Genomic DNA, 26,235 nt, shown 5'->3' with positions numbered 1-26,235 from the left:
ATTTTCCATTCATATTACAATGGACCTGATTTTAATGATGTATGTAGAAATGTTTTATATGTTTATAAATGTGAAAATCTGGAGTGTAACTGCAATAACAAGGACGTTGTTTGATGAATATTTAAATGTTTTATTGTATTTAATTAGGAACCATATTGTTCTCCATATGAATATGATTTGATTCTACTGTATCATTTTTTTCATGTCAATAACAATGTGTATATTGGTGACTGACTCTGTTTTATTTTGTAAACATTTGGATGTAAACGTTGCCAAGCAGTGGTCTCATAAATCTAATGAATAATTTGATAAACAGCAGCCTCGCACATCACTGAATGATCCCTTCAGACCACTGACACAGTGTCCTATGAATCTTAGGGACAATACATTGGAGTTCCTGTGAGCAGCAGATATGCCGATAGAAGGTGATTATCATCTGCTCATGCTGTCATGGAAATTGAGTGAGCCTGTGACTCACATAGCAACGAGGACCCTTCTTCGGCTGGATGTATGCTTTTCTGTACGTTTGAATCCTGATTGGAGTCTATTAATTCTGTCTCATGCCTGCTTTCCACATGCAGATTGACACACACGAAACCTTTAAGTTCAGCTACAGGCACATTAACATGTGAATAGAGGCTGAGGGTAAGGTACCACAAGTCCCTGCGAGTATGGACTGCTGTAGTAGTGACAGGGGTACGGTGAGGCGGAGATAGCGAATTTGCAATGGAAATCAGTACTGGCCATTGATAATGCTCTGAGAGTGGTAACAAAGTGCCATTTTATGGCCTCTGCTGTTTGTATTAGTCTTTCACAAAGAGCAGAAATGGTGAACAAAGAAGAACAGTGAGGTTAAAGCAAATAATGGCAAACACCATTTTGCTGTATTGCTCTTACATAACTGTGGTTGTGTATTTAACGATACTTTGAGGTGAGGACTGCCTTAGCCTTTTTACCAGGAGGATGTGGGCACTGCTGAACACACACAGCACAGAGACATGAATGAATATCATGGTGGATTATTGATCATTTCTTTCTTTATACTCCTTCTCTCTTGCTAAATTTATCCACCCAAATGTCTAATAATGAGGCCAGCAGAGCAAATTTTATAGTATCTATCCACTACTCAGAATTCAGGGCATGACAGCTGCTGACAACAGAGGTAAAAAAAATAAAAGGTACAACGTACATGCTAGGATTTGGAGTTCATGAATCCTTGTGGACAGACGATGATAAAAAATAGAGTTGGAACAAGACATCAAATGGACCTAGATATAAGCTATGAATACAAATCAGGACACAGTCTGGATGACCATCAAATCTCTCATTACCTGTCTGAAGAACTTTTCTGTTATTCTCTGTCTCATCATTATTCACTACATTCAGAGCTCTGTGCTTTCAGACAAGATTTTTAAATAAAACCCAGACAAGAGCATGTTGTTCCAGAGGCATGTTGTTCCAGAAGCATCTGGACGGGCAGGTGACTGCTGGAGCTCAGCACTTTGATTTCTCCTCTCAGATTTAATCAAATGACATGTGGGTAAATGGAAAATGCCAGTTTGGATCTTTTCGGCCTTGTATTTTTGTATCTTTCTATTTTTTATCTGTTAGCTTCATGAAAGAATTTCCCTGCTTCTTTGCTGATGTTCATAATGTGTGCGTCTTTGACACTCTCGGTCTGGAAATTTTAAATCCAGATGTGTAGAATCTGAGTGTGGTCTATACACTGTACTAATCACAGAAGACAGCAGGAGCAAAGATCACCTACTGAGCCTGATATTGCTGTAGAGTGTTGCTACACAAGTATTGTAATCTCATCAGGCTGAATAGATGCAAAGAAAGACAAGGCCACCAAAATGTGGTGGCCATGGTGAAAAAGGTCTAATATGGGCTAAACAGATTAAACAACAACACAGACAAGACTTACGTAAGGTAACATACATACTTTAATGTCTCGATAACGTTGTATAATAACCATTGTTTATGAAGCAGTGAATGCCTGCTTGTTTGAAATGTAATCAGTAATGAGACAAGTGGATTAAGGAGCTTTACATGTAAAAGAGCATCTGTTGTTAATCAGGTGACAGCAGAGGACAATCTTATTGACAAGCTTACTGATGATTAACATAACCACTGTCCTCTTCATTTAGACCATTTGACCTCCAGACTCAGGACATTCACAATAGATTAGATAGACTTGATATATTGTAGCAGTATTTGAAAATAAGTCTTTACACATAATACAATACAATAGATATAAATTTTACTAAAAACATTTTACTTACATTTTTGTTTCACATTTTTTCTGTGACTGAAAATACATCTGTCCAATGCAGGCGTTTTGCCTATTTTTGGTCTCATTATTTGATGGCTTATTTCGTATGTTTTATTAAGAATTCTGATGTATTTAGACTTGAATAGTTTTATTAAATAACAATATTACATAGTCTTAGTACAATAGATGGGATATACCCTTTGGTGCATAATGTCTTCTGGAGTGAAAAGATGTATTTTCAATATAAAAAAAATATGACTAAAATGTGGATCAAGGTTTTTCTAACATCTTATTTAGCTGAAAAATATTGTTTTTACCCATAGTTTAGTTATGTTTTAGAATAAAAGGGTTTAACAGTTATTCCTGAATCACTTTACATTGTTGATGCATGGTGTCCACTGCAGTGGACATTTCTGTAACTGTAAGAGTAAAAACAAACAAAATCTGACTTTGGGATTAATTATTCATGCATTAGGGGTTAGGTGCCAGAGTAGTAGAAATGATATACCATTTTTTCCCCACCAAAATACCTGTAAAACGCTACAAACCAGTGCTTAAATGTGTCTTCTGCTGGTTCAGAAAGTCGTACCAGACAGCATGCACTGACAGAACCTAATCTAGATAAAGCATACTCAATGTTTTTAATTTTAGCAGGACACTTATGTTTCGCCTTTATTGCCTGCATCTGAAATTGGCAGAATAATTGGTTTAACTGTGATATTTGTCTTTCAATTTAATGCATTATACTAGTTTTAATTCAGATGATTATTGTACAACCAGGAAATGAGCCAGATGTGACTAGCATCTGTCAAGGCGAGGATCTACAGACCTCAATCACAGACACAATCATGACACAATATAGGAGGCTCTTCATCACCATGGTTTCCACACACACACACACACACACACACACACACACACACACACACACACACACACACACACACACACCATTAATCATCTGCTAATCAGACCCTGCGTCCACATCACGACCACTGTAGTGCTGCTGTGCGATTAGGAAAACAACTACTTTGTTGGTTTTGGAAACACTGAAAGAAAATGAGCCAATTGGACATGTGTGAGTGGAAACGCTGCTGATTTAGCCAATAATGGCACATAATGAGGATTTGTATTTATAGCACTACAAAGACAAACCATGACCAACAGAGTGCGCTGTCTACCAGTCAATTCCCCTCCCTCCTCTGTTTGGACATCTCTGACTGAGAAGGCTTCTAGGAATTTTCAACAAGCAGTGAGATACGTGTTGTCTGCCAAATGTCTGGTCATATTTTACTCAAATTGTGAATGACGTCCTAATTCACTCAAGATGCTGGAGTCAGATTGTTGTCTATCTGTGGAATGTCTGTGATCAGTGTAAATAAACAGTGCGTTAACATGCACAATTATGCAGGTAAGTGCGGAGGTTCAGTAGTCCACTTGGAAAGAAGGTAGAGTTGATTTAATCCAGAGGTTAGGAGAGGCAGCTTGCTGCTTATTGAGGGACAGAAAAAACCCCGCTCCTGTTGTCATAGAACCTGTGAGGCAATTTGATAAGACATGTTAAAGCGAAGCAAACAGACACTGTTCACATAAACGATGACAGCACTAGGCAGCACATTTTATAAAACCTGGAAGAAATGAAGTAATGCAGTGTAACAAATACACAAATTCAAGGTTAAAGGCTTCTTTATCATCCCAAGGGGCAATTTGTTATACAGCCAGCCATGCAACAATAACAAAAAAACACAAAAATGAAAATGCAACAAAAAATAAAAATGGTCATGTCATATTAAGTCAATTAAAAGACTAATGGCAGTGGGGACAAATTAGTTTGGAAGTCTATCAGTCCTCATCATGGTAAAATGTTTCTGCAGCCAGATGGAGGCAACACGAGCTCTTTGGGCAGAGAGTGGCTGGGATCAGCCAAGACTGACTGGGTCTTCCTCACAGAAAACAGGCCCTCACAGTCAGTGTTCAATAAAGACAGTGCTAGTGATATATACACAGAGTTGACTATATGTACCAAATAAAGAAGAAGTACAAGGTAAAGCACAGTAACTGCCATTAGGCCTAAATTATATAATAAGCACACCTTAAAATTCAATATAAACAAACTGAAGATCACATGATTACTTGCATGTCAAAGGAGTAGCTTGCAGTGACAAAATAAGAGAATTACTATCTGACACCTGCAGTTTTCTTTGCATTTTTTATCTTATTGTTTTGATCCTTCAGCAGCAAACTGTTTTGGTTCACACTCACCTCTCCCATACAGTTGTTTTTGGCTGCAGCGGGCAGCTGTTTTCAGGTAAAAACCTCTTTTACCCATTGTACCTGCTCGGCACCAAACAGCACACAGGCAAAGTCAGCTACTAGCAAGTGAATACAGAGCATTGAGCAGCTAAAGAGCCAGATATTTCCGGATATGCGTTCAAGTACAATAGATTTACATTCATCAGGCGGCCAAAAACAGAACTCCAAACAAAGGCTTATGCTGCTTTGCATCTACCGGATGTGTAAATAAGCAACTGTTTGCTTACAAGTTCATATCAACTTTACAAGGTGATAACAATGTATGTGAGTGCTGTGCACCCGTATGACCAAACATTAGTAAGTGCAGTTTAAGATCTTTATCAGATTAGGTAGATATCGTCTTTATTTGGGAATGTTGTGTTCATATTCCTGCCTAATCTCACTTTAATGACCTGGGTCAAAGTACTACCTCAGCATTTTCTTTGCTGGGTGCTCTGTATCTAAGGGGCATTTGAAGGCCACAGGATTTATACACAATGCCCACAGAGTGGGAGGCAGTGGGTCAACGGTGGGCCACAGCTCATTTTTGCCCCAGGGTAAGTACATGATTACATGGCTGTATGAAGTAGAAACATCATTACATTTATAACAACTTACACGGGGGCATGTGGAGAGTTTGGCGTGTATCATAAGCAACCACCACACCAATATACTGAGATGTATTTAAGCTGCAACCACCACACCAATATACTGAGATGTACTTACACTGCATGAAGTTGTGTGCGTGAAATGAAAGCCTGTAGTATCATACCACGTGGAGCATTAGTTCCTGAGGGTACTGTGAGGAGTTTAGATAGGTTTGAAGTTTTTCAACAAACTGCGAGCCACACCAACTGCACTAGATAGTGATGAGGTGTAAGTGTGCACAGTCCACATGCAGGCATTATGTGTGGTGCCACACTTGAGAGTAACTTGGTAAATTGCCAGGTAAGATGTGTTTCTGCAAACCACAGATAGGTTGAAATGATTGTTATGGTTAGGGTTTTTGGTTTAGGTATTGCTTCCCATTTTATTTTGTAAGTTTCATCCTCATGTGTCATGTTTTATGTCCTGTCTTCCTCTTGTTTTCCCTCCCTTGTGATTGTCCTGATTAGTTTCACCTGATTAGCCTCCTGTGAATTCAGTCTGTGCATCCCTCTCTTTGTCAGTCCGTCTGTTGTTGTCCTCATGTTAGTCCTGTGTCTGCTCCGTTTCCCCAGTTCATGTGTGTTCTCTGTGTTCCTGATTTGTTCCCTTTGGGTTTCTGGTTTGTCCTCAGTTTTTTTATTTATTATTTTGGTATTCTCCTTTGCATACCTTTTTGTTACCAGTTTTTGTCGCCTGCCTTTTTATTGTTTGCACTTTTGGATTTTTTGGATTTTCAGCTCATTGAAGCTGGTGGTTTGTTATACTACCAACTGTGGCAACGCTGTGCTTACGGTCTAGATAGGTTTAGGCACCAAAAAAACTTGGTTAGGGTTTGTAAGAGATCACATTTTGGTCTAAAATACCCTGTTCTGTTGCCACAAACACAGCTGGAAATGTCCTGATGTCAAAAGCTGAAATGCCATGGTCCCTCATTTAAAATTATCCAGTGGTTTCACGTTTACAAAGGGGTCTAACTCTAACACCAGCAACATCCTCTCCATCTTCTGATATGAAAGTCATGTGCACTTGACAGGACACATATTGAACATATGGCACATAAAAATTGAAACCTTTCTGTGGTTTGCAGAAAAATAAAACGGCAACATTTTTCTGGCAACCCAGCTGCTGAGACTACAGTCTGTTTCTAGAGACAAGGTCAGCAGAGAAGCAAAGTCCCAGCTCTGATGGACGATTAGCAGGACAGCTGGCAAGAAGCAGTCGAGAGAAGTCTGTTCTTAATGGACCAGCACTGCCAACTCCGCTTTGATGATGAGAAGACTGTATAACCATGAAAGTGCCAAAATACTGACTGCTTATCATCATGGCTCCATCAACATTTAAGGAGGAAGTGCAGGCAGATTTTGTGCGATTAAGGGTTAGCTGTTAGACATTTGTCATGCAGGTCTAAATGAGATTTGTAGTGTGTCACATGGAAAATGTCACTGAAGACAGGCCCTTAAAAGTCAATAAAGGCATTCCACAACAAGGAGCAAAGCAGTCAGCACTCCACTATTTTCCACCTGGGTGTCAGTGACAAGCCATCCTCCTGCTACACCCTGCTCATCCTCCATGTTTCCAGTGAAATGACCGCAGCAGTCGACTAAGCCGAGACGCGGTTCAACTCAGTGGAAATGGAGGAACGGAGATTAAAAGACAAGAGACCAGCAGGGGAACTGATGGAGGTCAAAGTCGATGTGCCATCTGGGGATCCAAATTCCACCCACAGCAACACGAGGCCTCTGCTTCACGACAGGGATCCCAAAAGAGTCAACAAGAGTCTCAAGGTAACTAATGTTCAGTGTCACAGGGATTTAATCAACATAGAACACACTTAAACTTTTTTACAGACAAAACACAGCACAGGCCACAAGCTGAGGTATGTTATTTATGTGTGGAGAAACAGAGAACTTGATGGGTCTGTTGAATAAACGCACCACTCCTCCTGTCTAACACAGAACCACATGTAACACTGAAGCGGAGATCTGTTTGGCGAGGATTCATGATTCTGAGGACAAATGAAATACACACATTTAACTTAAATGTCTGTCTAGACCAATGACTTTTAATTTTTGTCCTCAGGTATTATAAGAGGAGCAATTAAATGCAGTAAATATCTATATGCTGCATAATACTGACCTCAAGTGGACGTGATCATACACACAGTTCTATTTTTGCCTCTGCCTGTAAGATCCTACTCCAAAGTAAAACAGGTGACATAAAAATGACATGGTCTGTTATTAAAAACTGCTTGCTGCATTACATTTGTGTGCATTACCCTTCAGATTTCGTTCTGCATGTCATATTTTACACACATGAGAAAAACTGTCCCTGAAATCAGTGTCTCTGTGTGTGTCTTGAGGTCACATTCGAGGATGTGATTGCAGAGCCTCCCTCCGTGCGGAGCTTTGATAAAGTGTGGGTGTGGAGTCACGCCCTGTTCGAGGTGTCCAGACTGTGGTGCTACCGCCTCGTCTCCCTCCTCCTGGCAGTGCCTGTGTCTCTGGCAGCAGGGCTCCTCTTTGCTGTGCTCAGCTGCCTTCACATCTGGTAGGACTGTTGTTACACTTAGATGAGGTTGACTCGCAGGCAAGGATGAAGTGCAAAACAATTTTTACAAAATAAGAATCAGTTATTTGGTAGCTGAATGATGTTTTTTCCGTCCCACTGAGAGTCCTTTTTAGGAGTGTGGCAGGACTTCTGTTTTCTATCAGTGAGGTGAGCTGATGTATTGTCCCTGTATCACTCCAGGTTGATCATGCCCTGTGTGCAGCTCCTTCTTATCAACATGCACTGGGTCCAGACTGTGTGGAGCAGCATACTGAACATTCTCATCACTCCCTTCTTTACCAGTATTGGAAAGTGCTGTGGTGGAATCGTCATCCGTCTGGCAAAAGAGGATGACAGATAGAAAAACTTGCTGTGTGTAAATGTGTGGTTAAAATGGAGGATATAGAGGAAAAAGCAAGTGGGAACAGATTACGTGCTGTATCATAATTGTCCTTAATTGTTTTGTATTTTCTCTCAACTGTCATGGTGTTTGGCTCCTTTGTAATAATATTAACTCTCATGTGTTGAGAGAAAGGGTCGGGTAAATGGACCAAAAACAATTTAATGCACAATTACAGACAAAAAAGCAAAAATAATGTGTATAAACCACAGCATTAAATTACAAATGATCTACATCATTTGATGATCTACATGACTTTTTACCAACGAACATTTCAGGAATGTTAATAGAGTTGAGAACAACTTTCTAAATTACTGTATTAATAATATATATTGATGTAATGAAATTGTAAATAAGCTGAATGAAAACACATTTACAAATTTCAATAATGGTTTTTCTTAATTTGATTGTAATTAAGTCTTGTGTGGGGATAAGGCTGACATAATCAGGTTTGTTGGGGGGTTGAATTTAATAAAAACATTTGCTGTCCCACTGACATGACTGCACCATTATTTTTGTATCAGGGATGCAGAGGATGTCATCAGGAGCCACAGACCAAAAAACAGCAATGACTAGAATGGCACTTAGCAGAGTACATACCTCCACCAAGACCCAAGAGATCCATGCATTATTCCCTGAGAAATTATTGAAAGTGTCGAGAAAAAAAAAAAAACGCCCAATCTCGCAATGTTCAAGAAAGTGAGAAAAAAAGAACCTCAAGTTTCGTGGAAATCTGTTCAATAGTTTTTGTGTAATCCTGCTAACAAACCAACCAACCAATAAACAAACAAACAAATGGACACAGGTGAAAACATAATACCTCCTTGGCGGAGGTAACTAAGATTATTTTGCATCTTAGTTACCTTCACCAAGGAGTTCAGATCAGATCTAGTTCATATTAAGACAGCAATCACACAGTGCAACACATTTCTGCAGATATTAACACCTTTCTGACTTAAATTTTAAGTTAATATAAATAAAAAATGTTATCTTAAAAGATTAGAACATATACGGTGACCCTAGTTTCATTTATATAAATTCAAATCAGATAGATGTGAAGTACACTGGACAACTAGAAGTAGAGTTAAAGGTCTACCACTCACATCACTGGAGTCAGGTCCTCAAGTGCAGTTTGCAATATGGTTATTTACATACGTCGCTAATTTAAAGATTGCTATCGAGGGCTTTATGGAGCAAAACTAAAGTATATGAACTGGGCATGAAAATAAAATGTTAAAAGACAATAAAACAAAGCTTTCTCATTGTGACATGATCACATAACTTTGATTTTGGACAGTATGTTTTTTTCAGTGATCGTGCACAGGTGAAGTCATAGTTTGACAGTTTGGGAAATATGTTTATTTCCTTTTATGTGACGAAATAATCAATAGACCAACTACAAAAAAGTGATGAAGCTGCAGTAACTTAGCTTAGCTTAGCATAAAGACTTGATGTTTTTACATGCAGTAGCTCTTCTTCAAACAAACAAGATAGAACGAGTTAACCAGTGAGCCTCGCAGGTGGTGGCAGGCAGATTTCATTACTTTTGAACCGACCTAGGCCAGCTTTCCCCCATTGTTTCCAGTCTTTATTCTGAGCTAAGATAACCAGCTGCTGGTGTCATACTGAACAGACAGTAAAATTACTTTGTATGTGTCCAGTAACACACACACAGCACTGTCTGTTTCAAAGGAAGCACCACAGATATTTGTAGAGTAACCCGGGTTACTGATACCCACTCTTACCATTGCATTCAATGTGACTCTAAATATAGAGCCCTGTATGTCTGTCTACATTAAATGGAAGACAGGATCCAGTGCAGTCTCAGCTGATCGCATTGACACCCATACAGGCAGAGGTATGCCCACCATGACTCTCTGCTGCTGAGCTATTTCTGTCTCTCTGCCTCCACGCCTAACTGGCCTCTATCTCTCCATTGCCACGCCAAGAATACTCCTCTAATTGGGTTGGCTCCCGATCACATGGACTCTGATCCCCTTCCTACCCTCCCTGTCTCTGCCACCAGGGATCCGGGGCGAGGGATGCCAATCCAATGCGCAGAAGTCACGCTTCTTCCTATACTGTTCTTACACCCCACATTCTGAGATAAATAACAGCTGGGGGGTTTTGAGCCCTTGTATCACTTTTTACAGGCGCCTCCTTCTACTCTGGAGTTTGTTTATGCAACAAGCTGATATAGAAAGCTATGAGTGATAGCAACAACTGCTCAGCTTAAGGAAGACTGAATCAGAGTTTTATTTTGGGGGACTATTGAATTTTATGTATTGGACCTTGCCACAATAAGAAGCGCAGGAGCCATCATGTTTAATGGCTATTCTGCAGAAAAGGACTGAAACACTTTATTGTTATGACTGTATGTTGATTTTAATATAATGGCAAATTATATATTTTAATTTCTCGTCTTCTATGTCCTAATGACTGAATTAAATTTTCTTTAAAGGAACATTGTCATTTTTTGACCTTAAAATAACAGCTTCAAAATCATGTTGATGGTACAGTGTCTTGTAATAGGGTGAATGGTGTCTCTGGTGTCAATTTTACAATAAATATGTTGATAAATAAAAACCAAAAGCATCAGAATAACTTTGATCATTACATTTCTGAGTGAAACAGAAATACTTTACTACTCTACAGAGTGTTTGTAAACTAGCTCTAGGGTTACAGTACCAGAAGAGCTACAGTATAGTTTTTCAAACTGGCATAATGTCAACTAATGAGGTGACGTCTATGAACTTTGTTATTGCCATCTAGTTACCTCAAGTATTAAACATGATGAAAGTGACTGTAAGTCATCTTTTTTGGGTACTTGTACATGAGTTCTTTTCAAGTCTGTAATTGTACTCGTACTTAAGTATGCATTACACCATGTAATCTACTTAGTTACTTTTAAAGTGATAGTTAAATACTGAGTACAATTTGAATGAATAACTGAACTTTTCATCTGCATTTTTGTAGCCACTAAGGCTCTGATCACTAACAGGCCAATGACAACCCTGACATACGGATAAAGAAAACAAAACTCTGCTGCAGGCCCAGGGTTGGAGAGGTGACCATGACCACTGAGCACAACAGAGCACTTTAAACATCGGCTAAAAAGTAACTAATACTATTATATATACTATACTATACTATACTATACTATATAATAATATTTTGTACTGTTACTAAAGTATTATTTTAATACCAGTAGTTTTACTTGTAATTGAGTAATATTTCAGTAATGTAACTTTATTTGTACTGATGGTAAAGTAAAGTACAGATTTTCGGTACTGCTGCCTCCTTCTGAATGACAACTCATAGTAATAGTGTGATTCTTGCATTGTAATCCTTGTACTCATGCGAACACTAAATCTGTTTTTTCTACATCTCTTCTGTTGTGCTGTAAAAGAAAAAAGTTTCATTTAAAAATGAAGATCTGTATTAGGCCTCAAACACGGTGTCCCAGCTGAAGCCAGAGCAGGAGGGTGTGTTTGTGCTCACTGCCTCACTCCGTGGTGGAAGTTCGTGCCACTGTGCAAACCCTGCCCAGTTAGCCCCACAACCCCATGTGAAATGTGACACAACCCTGGGTTCTCCTTTAAGGCATGCCTTTTCTGTCTGTGTGCATTACAATGTGTGTGTGTGTGTGTGTGTGTGTGTGTGTGTGTGTGTGTGTGTGTGTGTGTGTGTGTGTGTGTGTGTGTGTGTGTGTGTGTGTGTGTGTGTGTACACTTTCCGTGTATGTGTGTGTACACTTGCATGCAGGGTGGGGGTCAGGCCTCCATTTTTACCAGGACGTCTGCAGCAGCTGTCCACTGGCATGCCAGAGGGAGCGTCACAGTGGTGATACAGGGGTTCAGAAGTGAACGGAGGGTTTGATCCAGGAAGGTTTTTACTCTCAACGTCTTCGGCCCGGCCAGGACCTGCAGCCCAACCATGGCGGATCAGTACCAGTACACCAATGAGGAGAAGATTGTGAAGGATAGCCACACCAAGGAGATTGATCTTATCAACAGAGACCCCAAGCAGATCAATGAGGACGTGGTGAAGGTTTGTGCAGCATGAAGACACCGCCCTGCCACTGAGAGGATTAAGAACTTAACCCTTGTCTTGGCATGTGTGGAAGCATGTGGAGAAAATGAATAAAGTGGTCAGCAGGAGCAAAGACAGGAGGACAGGTTATTACACTGTCTGGAAAATCCTTAAATAGACCAAGAGCTATTCCCGTGCATGAGCAGAACATAGAGTTTATTTTGGGAATGGGGTAGAAGAGAGTGAAACTGATACACCAGGGTGGACTACTGTTTATCCTGCGATTGTTGCTATGTTATTACCACAAAATAGTGTCTGTGAAGTCAGGACCGAATAAACATTTAGGTTATCTTGTGTTTGACTGGAAGCAGCTGGTAAAACATGAGTTATCAGTACAGCATGGTTAGTGTCAGCGGGGCTCATTTTGGAACGACTTGCTTGGGTGTGTTTTCAGACATCAAGAAGTTGATAAAGATGACGTATTTTAAACTGAACAGTTTTATAGTCCATTGAGTAAGATAGATAAGCACCTGCTGCACACATTTCTTACTCTTATTTTCCTTTGCCTTACCATAAAAATAAAGTGGATCGGCAATATCTATCGAAGCAGTGTCCTTGATTACTCCAGGAATCTTATCTTTTGAGTTTATTAGCTTGCCACCGGTGTCCATCTTTTGTCTGATTTTTCTTTTGCCGAATTTCTAAGAGCTGAAAGAGGCCAGACCTTTGCAGAGAAAATTACAAAACATGTCCAGCCATTCATTCAGTGGATGATCTCTGCCTGCTATCTCTGCGGGAAATGGACAGCGACCCGTTACTTCCCTTTACTGATCCTATCCAGTGGTCCGGAAGAAAATAGATGTTTTTTTTTATGCGTGGTGTGTCTGCCTGCCATGATTACAGACAAGTTAATTCACGTTATAGCCAAGTGCCAAAAAGACCAGCTGGCACATACCGAAACTCAACTAATTGGACCATTGTACAGTTCCTCTCATGCATTTTTATTAGGTGAACTTCAGTTGCTAATAAATTGATGTTGGAACTGAGCTTTTAGAAGGAGACAGCATTAAAAGTCCCTCTTTAACTTTGCCTGTATGCTACTACATTAAGTTTTTTCCTCTCAGAAGTGCAACAGATAATTGGTTCCTCTGCATAAATTTGATCCTAACACTCTGCAGCTTTCACAAGTATTATCTTTACACTTAACAACGGCGTGTGAATATTACTTTGAGCCTGCAGAGGTCTGGTGTTTGGAGATGCATAAAAGCAAAGCACACTCAGGATTGTGTTTTAATGTAAGCTCTTTTCTTATTAGGTGGAGTTTGAGGATGTCATTGCAGAGCCTGATGGCACGCACAGCCTGGATGGGGTGTGGAAGCTCAGCTACACCACCTTCACTGTGTCCAAGTACTGGTGCTACCGCGTCCTGTCTGCAGTCTTCGGTATCCCTGTTGCTCTGCTCTGGGGCTTCCTGTTTGCATGCATCTCCTTCTGCCACATCTGGGCTGTGGTTCCCTGCATCAAGAGCTGTCTGATTGAGTCGCAGTGCATCAGCCGCATCTACTCCCTCTGCATCCAGACCTTCTGCGATCCCTTCTTCGAAGCCCTGGGCAAGATCTTCAGCAGTGTGCGCGTCGCACTGCGCAAAGAAGTCTAAGTACTCACACAGTAGTGTTTATAGTATGATCGGATGAAGTACGGTATCTTTTTATACACCAAAAGATCAGTCTTGGCATATTCGCTTACTCCCTCCCTACTCCTCCTCCTTTCATCAAATGCTGCACCCAACCCTCCCACTCTCAAGCTCTCTGCTCTCAGTCCTGACATGACTCGTGTACCTTTTGCCACCAGAAGCTCTGTGACAGCTGCAGCAGGCGGCCCTGTTCCCTGACAGCTTTGGCACTCCTGGAGGGCTCAGTGCTCCTCACTGAGGGAGAGAGAGGAGGGCCGCCTGCCATGAGGAGGATTGTCTGCCCTCATTTATTTGGATCCCAACAACAGCTACTCATTCACAATAAATGAATGAACTCCCCAAACACTGCTGCACCTGTGGACAATACTGCCTGTATGCATTACATTTGGCCTCTCTTAAAAGTTACATTGATGCTGTATGTTGCTGTGTGTGCTGTTGTTTAACTTTGTTCTGATTGAGTTGAACTGAATTAATGTAACCTAAGTAGAAATGCTCTAATGGAAAGAAAGGAATTTAAAACGTTTTCTTTGTGTAATTATTTTGTGCGACTGCTTTAAGTTTTCAAAACATGTATTCTGATCTATATCTCCCTCTTAGTTTGTGTTGACTCCACCAGAGATTAGGAGACTTGCAGATGTAAGACAATCTACTTCCTTTTTACCAAAGTGTAATGAGTGGAATATGAATTAATACCTACTTGCTTGTTTCAATCAAGTATGTGTAAACAAGTATGAACCTAACTACTAATGTAGTATGAGACCCATTTTAATGTTCCACAGTGGTATTTTAATTCTGTGGAAAAATGTCACATGTTTGCTGATATTATGTACCTGCGATTATACAACTGTCCTCATAATAATGAGCCTATTGCGCCACTGGTTCAGTGTTTGAATGAAAGTGAGTTCTTTGTATCTTTTCAAATCATTCTGAGAGGCTTTAGAAATACATTTTTAAGATTCACCAAACATCTGCTGCTTTTTTTTTGTTGTGATATTTTTGACATGTATCTTTGCTTTTCTTCCCTGTCTACAGAGATCCATTATTGATGATTCAGTGTCAGCATACCTGTCTTTGTTCATAACCTTGGTGTGTTTGTTTCTGGCCGATTCTGTCCAGAGTTGATAAGCGCAGGAGCAGAACATTGTGTTGAAGCATTACTCTGATTAATGAACTGCATTAAGCAGTGTAATTAACGAGCAAAGATGATTTATTTTGGCCGAAACTTTAGAGAGACAGCTAATATGTAGAATAAATACACGTTTGGTGTCACCAATATACAACAAATCCTCCACCAATACAGATCTCATTATTTTATTTAACAATATATTTATATATTTTTTCCTTCTGCAAATAACTAATTTCACTTGTACAATTACAGACATATTGCATACATAAATTGCCCTCCACACTAATTAGCATCTTTAAGAATAGAAAAAATACTCACAACATCGGCTCATGGAATTCATAGCAAAGGTCTTTAAAGGGTAACTCCACCAATTTAACACATTAAAGTGTGTTTACAGGTCTTGGTGAGTTCTACTGCATAAGTGAAAAAGCAGTAAAAAGCCTTCTGTGTGGCTCCAGAGAAAGCTGCTGTAATCTGATAAATTGCCTCCAGTGATGTCACTCAGTGGTGAAGTTGCATTGTGGGTAAGGTAGGTGCCAGGTTTTGAAAACTTGTCTAATATTGCAGTCCTAAAACACTGTTGGTCTACAAAAACAAGCTTTGTGATCATAATAGATACAGCAGAACCAGAGATATCATCTCTTTTATTCTACACATTCTTTGTCCTTTTCAAAACCTGGTGCCCACATTACCCACAATGCAACTTAGCCACTTAGTGACACCATGGGAGGTAATTTATCACATCACATGCAGCTTCCTCTGGAGCCACAAAAAGCTTTATACTATTTTCTTTTTTACCCATGCAGTAGTACTGACCTTTAAACACAGTTTGATGTGCAAAACTGGTGGAGCTACCCTTTAATGTAGTCTGTAAATCTTAAATGCCTTAAAAATATTAATGTATCAATTCTGAATATTTGAAAAGGCTTCAATACTCATTTGTATACTGGTACCAGCTGCAAATGCTCTCTCTTCTCTCTGACAGCGAGTTGACACACACACCGCTGCAGCGCCCACACAGGCTCACCTCCTCCCACTCCTCTAACTATACTCAGAAGTAAATTAAAGCTGAAGTAGACACTTCTGGCCAGATAGTTGATTGTTGAGTCTCATTCCCAGGTCGTCAAATACTGACACTGTGGGTTGGCCAGCGTCCCAGTTGGCTGAAGCTTTAGGTTGGCCACCGAGAAGCTGGCCAACCTAAAGTTTCCATTTCAGACTACCTGGGAATGAGAGTCAATAATCAACTATCTCTCTCTAAAACTGCCTTCTTCAGCTTTAACTTAGAGGCTGTTGTGTTTGACACATAGTTAACAAGCCTTGTTATATTTATCTTTTAATAAAAAGCTATCATTTTATGCCCTCAGTGTTGTGTCATTTTTTCCCTGTGGCATCAGACATGGTATGGAATATCAATATTTTTTAAGGTATTGTCCCGAAGTTAGATATTCCAGTATCTTGACAACACTAGGGCTAACTGGTGCCTCTAAAAGATTTATGTTTTTACAGAATTTCTCCAGATACAATATTTTACACTGCCACACGATTGTTTTATGAAAGGTCACATTATCAAGGCTACAAGGGAAGCAAACTTCCATTAAATATAACAGTGAAATGAAAAAAATAGTGTACAGATGTTCAAGATTCCTGATTATTTTTCATTGTCGGTAATTTGATGATTAATTTAGTTATTAATCGATTGTTTGGTCAATAAATTGTCGGAAAATGGTAAAAAAAAATGTCCATTAGTGTTTCCCAAAGCCCAAGATGATGTTGAAATGTCTTGTTTTGACATTTTCTTAAAAGCCAATTAATTGATTATCCAAATTGCTGCAGATTAATCTAATAGTTGACAACTAAGTGATGAATTGATTAATTGTTGCAGCTCTATCCAATGTTACTCAAAAAGTATCATATTGTCACTTTAATCCTTCAATTCCTGTGGTAATAAAATGATAAAACACTTCAGTGGTCAACACAATAACTACTTTAAATTATAATTCTCTTGTTTGTGGTACAAATCACATAATGTTGTATTGCAGTGTAAGTGTAAGTTAGCGTGTAAATAACAGAGTTGAAAGCTGAGTCAACACCTGTCTAAACTAAAATTGAATATTATTCCAGATATATTGTTTTGGATCATTCTTATTGTACAGCTTTTCCTTTCATTCAGGTCCCTCCTCATTGTTGGCAATGACAAACGATGCTCTGTAATGAAAATAACAGCTCCCACCCTGCATGGCTCATATACTTGAAACGTTCACAGTGAATATAAACACAACTGACTAAACAACAGCCTCAGACTTAATTAGTTTTGCAAAAAAAGAATGCCAGAGTGAATACCTTTGTTATCTCTTCCTGCAGGATAATGCACCACGTCACGCAGTGATTGTTGCCTCAAGTTACCTCCAGCGGTCTGCACAGTCCCCAGGTCTCAACCCAATGATGCATTTTCGGGCTTGGGTGAACAGGATGCTCAAAGTTTCAATGTGCTGCCAAAAAATTTGCAGGAACTTGGTGACGTTATTGATTTATCGCCAACAAACATCCCTCTCGCACATTTCCTGAGAGCGTGCCAAAGATTTCTTAAGCCAATTTGGGAGGCAGAAGGAGCTCTAACAAGCATCAGCCAGGTGTAAATAATAAAGTGCTTTTTAATGCTTGAGTCTTTATTTATTTTTTAAGCTTTTTTAAAATCTTTACCAGTGACACCCAATGACATTTAACAATATCTCAAGTAACAGTTTACATGTATGCAATCCATTGCAAATGTAACAAAGTGAACAACATCGTACACAATATTCAGAACAGGTGAGCAATTTCATCATAACACAGACAAACAGAATCCATTAGCTCTGCTGGTGACAACAACTGAATTAATAGTGTGATTGGCCAAGGCTGCTTGAAAGGTTGCTTTTCCTTTACATTCTCTGCATTGCAAATATGTAGATATATACTGTACATCTAAATGAACAACAAAAATGAAAGAATACCAACAAAAACATTTCAGGTGATTGCTCAACTTGGACCTGATTATCTTGTAAGTTTTTATAAACAAAATAAAGCACCCTTAATGATATTCTGTACATTTATTTATTTCATTATTTCATTTCCAATACCAAGAATTAAGACTTTTGTTTTTTCCCTTCTGGCCTCGAACAGCGGCCTCAGGGTGAGAGGTATCTGTCCAACTGCTGGATATTGTTATGGCTGACGGCATGTGGTGAAAGGCAGGGCAGGGAGCTTGTTAAAGGGATGAGAGGGCTTGTGCTCATGTGGTGGAAGTCTGTGTGATGCTCCTCTGACTGCTCGTGCTCTTAATGACAAAGGTTGAGGAGTTGCTCTTGTGACTGGAGTCAAAGTCACGCTCACAGCGGCACTGGGATGACTTGAGGTAGTGAGCCGAACAGCACAGAAAGTTCTGCCTAAGATCCTGGAACAGGTGCCCGGCGAAGCACATATAGATCCAGGGGTTACAGCAGCTGTTGAGGCTGGCCAGCAGCATGGAGATGATGAAGGGCATGGCTGCAGGAGACGAGAAAGAGAGAGGAAGGTTACTGTGATGTGACGACAAAAATGAACCAGCAGCTTGTTTTCTCTGAGGTATGGTCTACATTCACATGGCAGCCATTTTCCTCTGAAGCCACGCTCAAATGCTGGAATAATGTTTTGATGCTGTGTTCCAGGTAGCAAGTTGAATAAAATGTGTATAACTTTACTGCTTTGGGATTAACTAGCAACTGAAGAGAAGGTGGATTGCTTGGGGGGGGAGTAGATATTATCCTTGAATTAATTAAAATTGTCCAATACTTGGTTTATGAAAAAAACTACAAAACAAATTATTTTCCGATCAGCCTCATCCGTACTTTGTGTTAAGACCTAATTAGCACATAGTAATTGCTAACACGGTTAGGCTGAAATGTTTAATGTTTAATCAACTGCTAAACACGAGCATGTTCGCATTGTCAACTAGTTAGCAGTCAGAACAGCCTCACAGAGCAGCTGTCATGGCTGTCGACTCAGATAGACTTGTTTACTTTCACCCATCTTCCATTTTCTGCCAATTTGGAGTCAGTTCAATTAAAAGTTTCAGTCATACAGTTATAACTGTATGATTATAGCTGGAGGGATCCTTGAGGAGGAAAACAGTTCCAGTATATTTAAAACAAAAGAATTTATCACAGCACTGATTTTTTTTAAAACAAAGCAAATTCCTGCAAAAACATCTCCAGTGACAGAAGGGGAGAGGTGGAGATGTTGCACTAACTACGTTGTGGTGATACATCAGACAAGTAACCTGCAGTGGCATGTTGGATGACATTTACGCTGCATCAACTCCACCCAACTGACATTTGGCAAATGAGTTTCGGATTCATGTAATTGGCCCGTATCCCGTGTTTAACCTCTTATTACTGATTGCTAATCTGTCTCTCAGACTGTCTGCGCTCCCGCTATTCTCACAGTATCTAAAGACACTCCCTGAGCTTTGACGAAATTAGTCCGTGCAAATGATCTCTGGAAGGGCACGAGAGTCACACACATGATTAACAAGAATTGACCGTGAGCCATTAAGAGTTTGATTTATGAAACTAAAACACGAGTTTAACTGAGTGTAGATCATTCAATTACCCTTCTACTACCGTGTCATAGCTTCTGTAATCTGCTTTTGAGTAAGCGCTGCGTTGTGATTTTTCACATTACAAATCATACTCAAACTATAATAAAATGTGTTAATTGGCCAACTGCTATGTTCAACAAACCTCATAAGACACACATCACCTTGCTCTAATATGGACTGTCTGACGTGGACGGAAGAACACACCTTATTGGAGACGGTGGGCTATCAAGTATTCTTATCAGGTTGGATGAGAGCAGAGCCTAGATCTAATTTGAATAATAGGGGGAATTATCAGAAAAAAGTCTTTGGTGAATTATCTGAGGGTGTCTTTCACAAGAGAATGATAAATCACAGAGTGAATGAAAATGCAGAACAATCATCCCCTGGGTGGTACATCTGTCTGACTGTCAGGGCTGATACCGACTGGGCAGCCACAATGACTCTTCTGCGATTCATTAATGAGAACTCTTAACAATGATTCTGCTTCCTCGAAGGCACACAAACCATTAGCACTTACCTATTAACGAATTTGACATTATTTTATAAGTTTAAAAAGTTTTGCTTCCGTCTGCCTTGCTTTTCTCACTGTTGTAAACTCAGTATATATAAACCAACCTTTATAAAAAAAGAATTAAACACGAAGAGATTGAACTCTGGGCTTTGTGTCCATCAGGCACTTAATTCAGATCAATAGCCCACAGAGTGAGTCAGCGTTCGAGGGCACCAGGCTCAGCAGGGGGAGATGTTTGTGTTCATAGATTTTTTGGGGAGCTTGTGTGAGTGTCTGAGTCAGGCTTTAACCTCAAGGTGTTTTGGTCCTCCGCCTAATGAAATCTTTATAGCTTTTAAATGTGAGATCACACTGATGTCACAGTGATGAAAAAGCGTCGAGGAATTGGGCATTTTACCATCTTCTGACATTTCCAAAAATCAAATACAAGACAAAGACAAATATGGTGCTGAACTTCTTTGACCTGTGAAAGGTCCATTGGAGGTCCATGGAAGCTTTGAGGGATGACACAAGTTCACTTTTGTTCACCTTAACAATCACAATGAATTTCTTCATGAGAGGTCAAAATTTCATACATTAAAAAGGTGTGCGTGCTACACCAGTGTATCAGATATCGCTGTGTTGATGTTCTTCCTTGAACATCATAGTTAATGTTGCTCCAGCACCATCACTTCAACTTAAATTAAGTGAAACAGCAACTAATACCACATCTTAAACAAGATGTCATGGTTGAGTTGGCAATATATGTTCCTGCAAACCGCGGATATGTTGAAATATTACATTTCTTAATGTTCAATTTTCTATTTTCTATTGTGACAGCGCAGTGCCTGTGGTCTGGTTATGGTTTGGAAAAGATCATGTAATTGGCACAAACTAGTGATGACACATTAATTAATAATATATGAATTACTGATTAAGTCATTAGTATTTAATGAGTCTATTGGGTAACTATTCAGTATAATATTTCACTTTAGTTGAAGGTATACAAAAACTGTAACCAATGACTCAGTTATTAGTTATTAATGAGTCATCACGAGTTCAAACCACTCAGCATCTGGTTGATAGTTAATCAGGAACAACTCATAAAGAAAATGGTCAGTATGTTGATTCACAGATATTTATGAGCTAATCATTACCTAATGGTTCATTAATGTATTATCTCCCAGTCTTTTCTCCAGTAACTCCTCATTATCAACTGTATAGTCCATGAATCACAGTTATTCAGGAATTACTCATTAACAATTTATTAACTATCAAGTCATTCCTGATTCATCCCTTATTCACTCCTCAGTAACTACTCACATTTTTATAAACCTTATGGTAAAGTGTTACTGTCAGATCATAAACATGTAACGTGAATGTGATATGATACGTCTTGTAGAAATGTCAATATGGTACATAGTTTGTTTAGTCTGTGATTAAAAATGTTGTCTAAAACAAAAAATTGTCATTTTATGGTGGGCTGTGTGCTGGATTAACAAGCAGAAACTCAAGGAATTTACCAGTCAAGGCCAAAGAATAGTTTGTACAAAGCCGGAAATATTTCTGCACAGAGCCAGGCCTCTCATCAGACTCTCAACAAGAAGGAGAATAAATGTATTTCCCAAAATGTCAAACTATTAATTAGACAAATCTGGTTTTTGATTGTCCGGAAGGATTTATGAATCATCAGCAGAAGACATGATTACTTTAGTAATGGGCTCATGTGGAGAGGGAGGGGGTCTGAAGAAAGGCGAGGAAAGTGCTAAGAGTGGCCTTTTAAAGACAGACAGCAACCTTTAAGTAGTAAGCCTCCTTTCAAGTTCGAGTGGTGGCATGGTGGTGCCAGTCGCTCAAGAACATGTTGGAACAACAGACTTTTTTCTGCAGCATGTAAAATTTCCATCAAATAATGTGTTTGCATGACTGCTTTCATGTCTGTTAATAATGTTAGTTTCAATCAGGTTTCATGTTTATCATGGTAAAATAATAGAATTCGTGATAAGGAATGGCCCATGTAACAATATATTCTGTGTTTGAGATCTGCTGCTATCTAAATATTTGCTTAGGTTACCTGATAAGCAATAATTACACATTAATGATTTGTTTTACTGTATGTGCTCCTAACCGTTCACTAATCTTTTGCTGCAACACAAACAGCTTTAAAGGTACAATCTGTAATTCAGTCACCCCACAACAACTACAATTTAAAGGAGACCTGTTATGCTTTGCGTTTTTTCCCTTTCCTTCAGTGTTTTATATTTGTTGAAAAGTTAAAAAGGTCCAAGTCCAACAGAAGCTCCTCTCTCCCACAGAAAACACTGTTCCTGAAACGCCTCGTCAGTAGTCCCACCTTTAATTCCGTGACTATATGACATCACACTACATCACCATGTCACACATTTGCATAGTTTATGCCTAGTGGCTAGTTTGGCAAATGAAAATTGTTTTAGCACAGCTGCTCTGTTGTTGTTAGCAGTGCTGGGTCAGGCGTGTGTGAACTGACCAATCAGAGCAGACTGGGTATTAAAGCGACAGGAGCTGCAGCACTGGACAGTACGAGAAAACTGATGTGTTCTTTGGGTATTAAAACATGTTAACTTATTCTAGTAGTAACCCATAATAAAATTATGAACCTGAAAGTGAGCATTATGTGTTGCCTATAAAACATATGATCACAACCTGGTATTTCTTCCAAATTGACATCAACACACAATCTCACTTAATAACTGAGACTCATCTTTGCAGTGTTGAGGTTCTTCCTTTAGGGCATTCTGTTCTCAGCCGTGTGGTCTTCGCTCACTCTGCTGTATGACTCTAATGGACACTTTATCTATACACACACAGGTGACACTCCAGCCTATCTTTTGTACACAAACACTGGCACGTGTCACTGCCAATTCTGGCCTTTCTGAGTGCTGTTCACGTGGAGGAGAGCCATCAGACTTCAGACTCCTCCTCCCTGCACTGATCCAGGCTCTGTAACAGTAAATTAATGCACTTTTGCTGCTAGTTTTTTAGCTACTGCGACTTTGAAATATCATTGTCAGATGTAGCATCAGAGCCAATTACTGCCATATCATAAGCGCATGGAACAAAATGCCTCCTCAGCATTGACAGCTCAGTGTATTGTGCAACTGTTTAGCTCCAAAGTGTTAATAGCTGGTCTAAACAATGCAGCTTGAGGGGGCTGACAGCACTGCAGAAATAGTCAGCTGGATCCCTTCACACAAACAAACAGAGGCAAAAGAAAAGAACCAGAAAAGGCCTGAAACGGCAACGTCTGCTTTCTCTCTACTTCCTGACATTATGGTCTTATTTTAGTCTGTTTTTATAAGAAAATGTTCCTCATTTTACTTTTTGTCTGAGGAACAATGAGTAAAACTGCTTGGAAAACAAGTTTTGTATCTTTGGGTTAATGTTTGTATATATTTACAGATTCAATTCACACACATTATTCTGCAAATCCTTCAAATTAAAAGCTCTAATTAGATTTACAGTTCACTTTCCCAGTACAACGAATGCCCCCTTACACAAACAGACAGATTACAGCCCCGTTCAGATTAAACACATCTTTACTTCTCTCAAGGCTTTTACCTAAATTGTGCATTGTACTTACTTCTACTTAAACGTAATGAAATGATGAATGGAGCACAGAGCCACAGTGCAAAAGTCAAACTGGCACATTAAATCTTTTTAATCTCTTTCAGTCTGTTGTTATATGGGTGTGGCCACGGCCCAGTAGATCAATAAATACAGGGACCACATACAGTAGACTGCTGCTTAGTGGCCTATTGTGGTTAAATGTCAACGACGCACTCCACCGTGCCCCACAGGCACAAATACAAGCTGCTTGGCGCGTGGTGGCGCACACTAATTTGATTAATGATTAGCCGTCAGTCGGTCTCTGCAGTGTGTGGAGGAGGAGGAGGTCAGAGGAAACTTATTGCTCATGCAGTTTTTGCACTTTAAAGGCCTCATTGTTGTTTGTTCTTACCACACAAAAGACAGGGGGATTATTATTTATAATCTAAGAATATGTGAAAAACAACAGCCTGTTTTCCTTCTCTGTATTCCTGATGAAAACAAACCATTAACAGCATCAGAAAGCATTAGATTAATAACTAAGAGTTGTCTATTGTAAGACCTGTCAGTCAATTTGAAAATGAGAGCATGCTCTAATGTCTTTTGGGGGCTTTATATTTAAATTATGTGCGACCAGTTTGTGTTTCAGACAGATGAATTGATCTAAAATGTGTTCTACGTTTCTGTTTTGGCTTTTTATTTTGGATGTTGTCTCGCGTCAAAACCTCCTGAGAGCTTCAGCCCTGTCGCCTTGTCATCTGCACCACACCTAGAACCTGATTATAACCGAGTCGACCACAGAGCCACAGTGCTCGACCCACCAGAATGAATAAACCAAAATAAACACATCAAAAAAATGCTGTTTTGTCTCCAGCTGGATAAGCAAGCGCCAGGAATCCTCGTGCGTAAAGAGCACTGATGCGCACAGCCAGAAGGACGCGTCAGTCAGAAATATACATTCATTTCCAATGAGCAGTATTGTGCGGAAAATGTGCAAAGGAGGGGAAAAGAAGGGCAGTGTGTAAGTGTTTCGGATGCGTAATACATCAGCTTTTGCGCAGCAGTGGTGCGCACTCGCTCGCCTTAAGGTTAAACTTTAAAATTCAACCTACCCTCACGGGGCGCCGCTGGATCCCACGCGGACCACATCTGAACAGAGAAGAAGGGGGTCCAGCAGACGATGTATGCCACGACGATCACAAAAGTCATTTTCACGGTGGTGATCTTCGCCTTGGAGATGAGCTTCACGCTGCTCACGCGGGCCAGTGTGTTGCCTTTGGAGGTTTTGGGCGTCAGGCTGATACACTGCTCCCTCCTCGTTTTCAGTTTAAAGTTTTGCCATATTTTGAAGCTTATCAGCCCGTAGCAGATGCTCAGTATTGCCACCGGAATGATATAAATGGTGAGGCTGATCCATGTGATGTAAGCTTTGGCTCCCCAAGGCATCACGAAGTCGCCCCAGCAGTCATACACTCCTGATCCGACCGCGCCGACCTCTCTCAGGGAGAAAATGAACATCTGCGGGACGCTGAAGAGCAGGCTGAGGACCCAGGAACATATGACATAGAAACGGTCTTTTCTCCTGTGCAAAGAGCGAAGAGGCTGACAAATCGCCAAACACCTGTCGACGGACATCAAAACTAACATGTAAGTGGAGGCGAACATCCCAACAACCTGTAGGTATTTCACCAACCTGCACAAAATATCCGGTCCATAGAACCGAAATGTAATGTCCCAGATAAGTTGAGGGAGAACTTGAAATATCGCCACAACTAGATCTGCGATGCTCAGGTGCTTCATGAAGTAGTACATGCGGGACTGGCTGTGCTTGGTGGTGTGGATGGCCAGCAGGACGCACAGGTTCCCCGCCAGCGCCAGAAACAGCACCAGGGCGAGCACAGTCACCTCCACCTTCGCCACCTCCTCATTCCGCTTCAGAGGGTTGGTCTGGTTCAACCACCCGGTCCCGTTAACGAGACTCGAGTTGCGCCAGGACTCGTTAAATTGCCAAAAGTCACTTTCATTGGAAACACTTTCCATTGCCGCAGTCTTGTCCTCTGCAGATGCGTCAGGGTTGTGCAGTCATGCAATGGCTGAAACGGTCACCTGAATGGGTCCTGAGTGACAAAGTCTGTTCTTGCGTCCTCACGGGTGACAAGACGAAGCGTGGGGCTCAAAACATGTCCCTGGAGTGATAACAAGGAGTGGTTGAGCCTCAATCACCCATGGTTTAAAAAAACAAAACAGAAAACTGAAGACGCTTGAGAGGAGAAGAGAAATATTTGCACTTATCTAAATGATAAATGACGAAATCTGTGCGCAAAAGAAAAGTGAAGTCAAGGCGCAGAAATCTGCACTGTGGATCTAAAAAAAAAAAAAGAAAAAGAAAAGAAAAGAAAAAAGAAAAACTGGAGTCTCAGATACGTGAGAAGTGCACCTCAGTGGTCAAAGGTAATTTAATCCAAAACCAAAATTAGGTTTAGTAAATCCAAAGAAATATTTTGTGATCGAGCGAAAATATGAACTTTA

The 26,235-nt window shown here is 40.0% G+C and overlaps 3 protein-coding genes across 4 annotated transcripts; 2 read left to right on the top strand and 1 right to left on the bottom strand.

The window, feature by feature from the left end:
* Positions 1 to 6,846: 6,846 nt before the first annotated feature.
* On the top strand, positions 6,847 to 8,123 carry LOC140998900 (caveolin-2-like). Its single transcript, XM_073469316.1, has 3 exons — positions 6,847 to 6,999; positions 7,575 to 7,762; positions 7,964 to 8,123. Exons 1-3 carry the CDS (start codon positions 6,847 to 6,849, stop codon positions 8,121 to 8,123), a joined length of 501 nt encoding a protein of 166 aa, XP_073325417.1.
* A 203-nt stretch (positions 8,124 to 8,326) lies between these two features.
* On the top strand, positions 8,327 to 13,851 carry cav3 (caveolin 3). 2 transcript variants are annotated; one of them, XM_073469093.1, is made up of 4 exons: positions 8,327 to 8,375; positions 11,182 to 11,213; positions 12,132 to 12,212; positions 13,510 to 13,851. In XM_073469093.1, exons 1-4 carry the CDS (start codon positions 8,327 to 8,329, stop codon positions 13,849 to 13,851), a joined length of 504 nt encoding a protein of 167 aa, XP_073325194.1. The 2 variants fall into 2 exon arrangements, with proteins under 2 accessions (XP_073325194.1, XP_073325195.1); XM_073469094.1 differs by lacking the exons at positions 8,327 to 8,375; positions 11,182 to 11,213 and having other exon boundaries at positions 12,058 to 12,212.
* Positions 13,852 to 18,208: 4,357 nt separating this feature from the next.
* oxtra (oxytocin receptor a) lies at positions 18,209 to 25,746 on the bottom strand. The gene is made up of 2 exons (XM_073468484.1): positions 24,819 to 25,746; positions 18,209 to 18,538 (listed from the first exon to the last, which is right to left on the bottom strand). The coding sequence occupies exons 1-2, from the start codon at positions 25,744 to 25,746 to the stop codon at positions 18,285 to 18,287; spliced, it is 1,182 nt and encodes a 393-aa protein (XP_073324585.1). The 3' UTR covers positions 18,209 to 18,284.
* Between the last annotated feature and the right edge of the window lie 489 nt (positions 25,747 to 26,235).

Source organism: Pagrus major, chromosome 6 (assembly GCF_040436345.1).
Source record: "Pagrus major chromosome 6, Pma_NU_1.0".
NCBI classification, from domain to species: domain Eukaryota; kingdom Metazoa; phylum Chordata; class Actinopteri; order Spariformes; family Sparidae; genus Pagrus; species Pagrus major.
Note: the sequence above shows the minus strand (reverse complement) of the source record. Positions and strands in the feature narration are given on the sequence as shown.

Bases quoted from the DNA above. Each gene is read 5' to 3' on its own strand.
- LOC140998900 (XM_073469316.1), top strand. From the start codon at position 6,847: ATGGAGGAACGGAGATTAAAAGACAAGAGACCAGCAGGGGAACTGATG. The intron at 7,000-7,574 runs GTAACTAATGTT...GTGTGTCTTGAG, and splicing joins GAGTCAACAAGAGTCTCAAG to GTCACATTCGAGGATGTGAT. The intron at 7,763-7,963 runs GTAGGACTGTTG...GTATCACTCCAG, and splicing joins CTCAGCTGCCTTCACATCTG to GTTGATCATGCCCTGTGTGC.
- cav3 (XM_073469093.1), top strand. From the start codon at position 8,327: ATGCACAATTACAGACAAAAAAGCAAAAATAATGTGTATAAACCACAG. The intron at 11,214-12,131 runs GCCCAGGGTTGG...ACCAATGAGGAG, and splicing joins AAAACAAAACTCTGCTGCAG to AAGATTGTGAAGGATAGCCA. The intron at 12,213-13,509 runs GTTTGTGCAGCA...TTTTCTTATTAG, and splicing joins TCAATGAGGACGTGGTGAAG to GTGGAGTTTGAGGATGTCAT.
- oxtra (XM_073468484.1), bottom strand. From the start codon at position 25,746: ATGGAAAGTGTTTCCAATGAAAGTGACTTTTGGCAATTTAACGAGTCC. The intron at 18,539-24,818 runs GTAGGTTGAATT...CGTCTCCTGCAG, and splicing joins TCCAGCGGCGCCCCGTGAGG to CCATGCCCTTCATCATCTCC.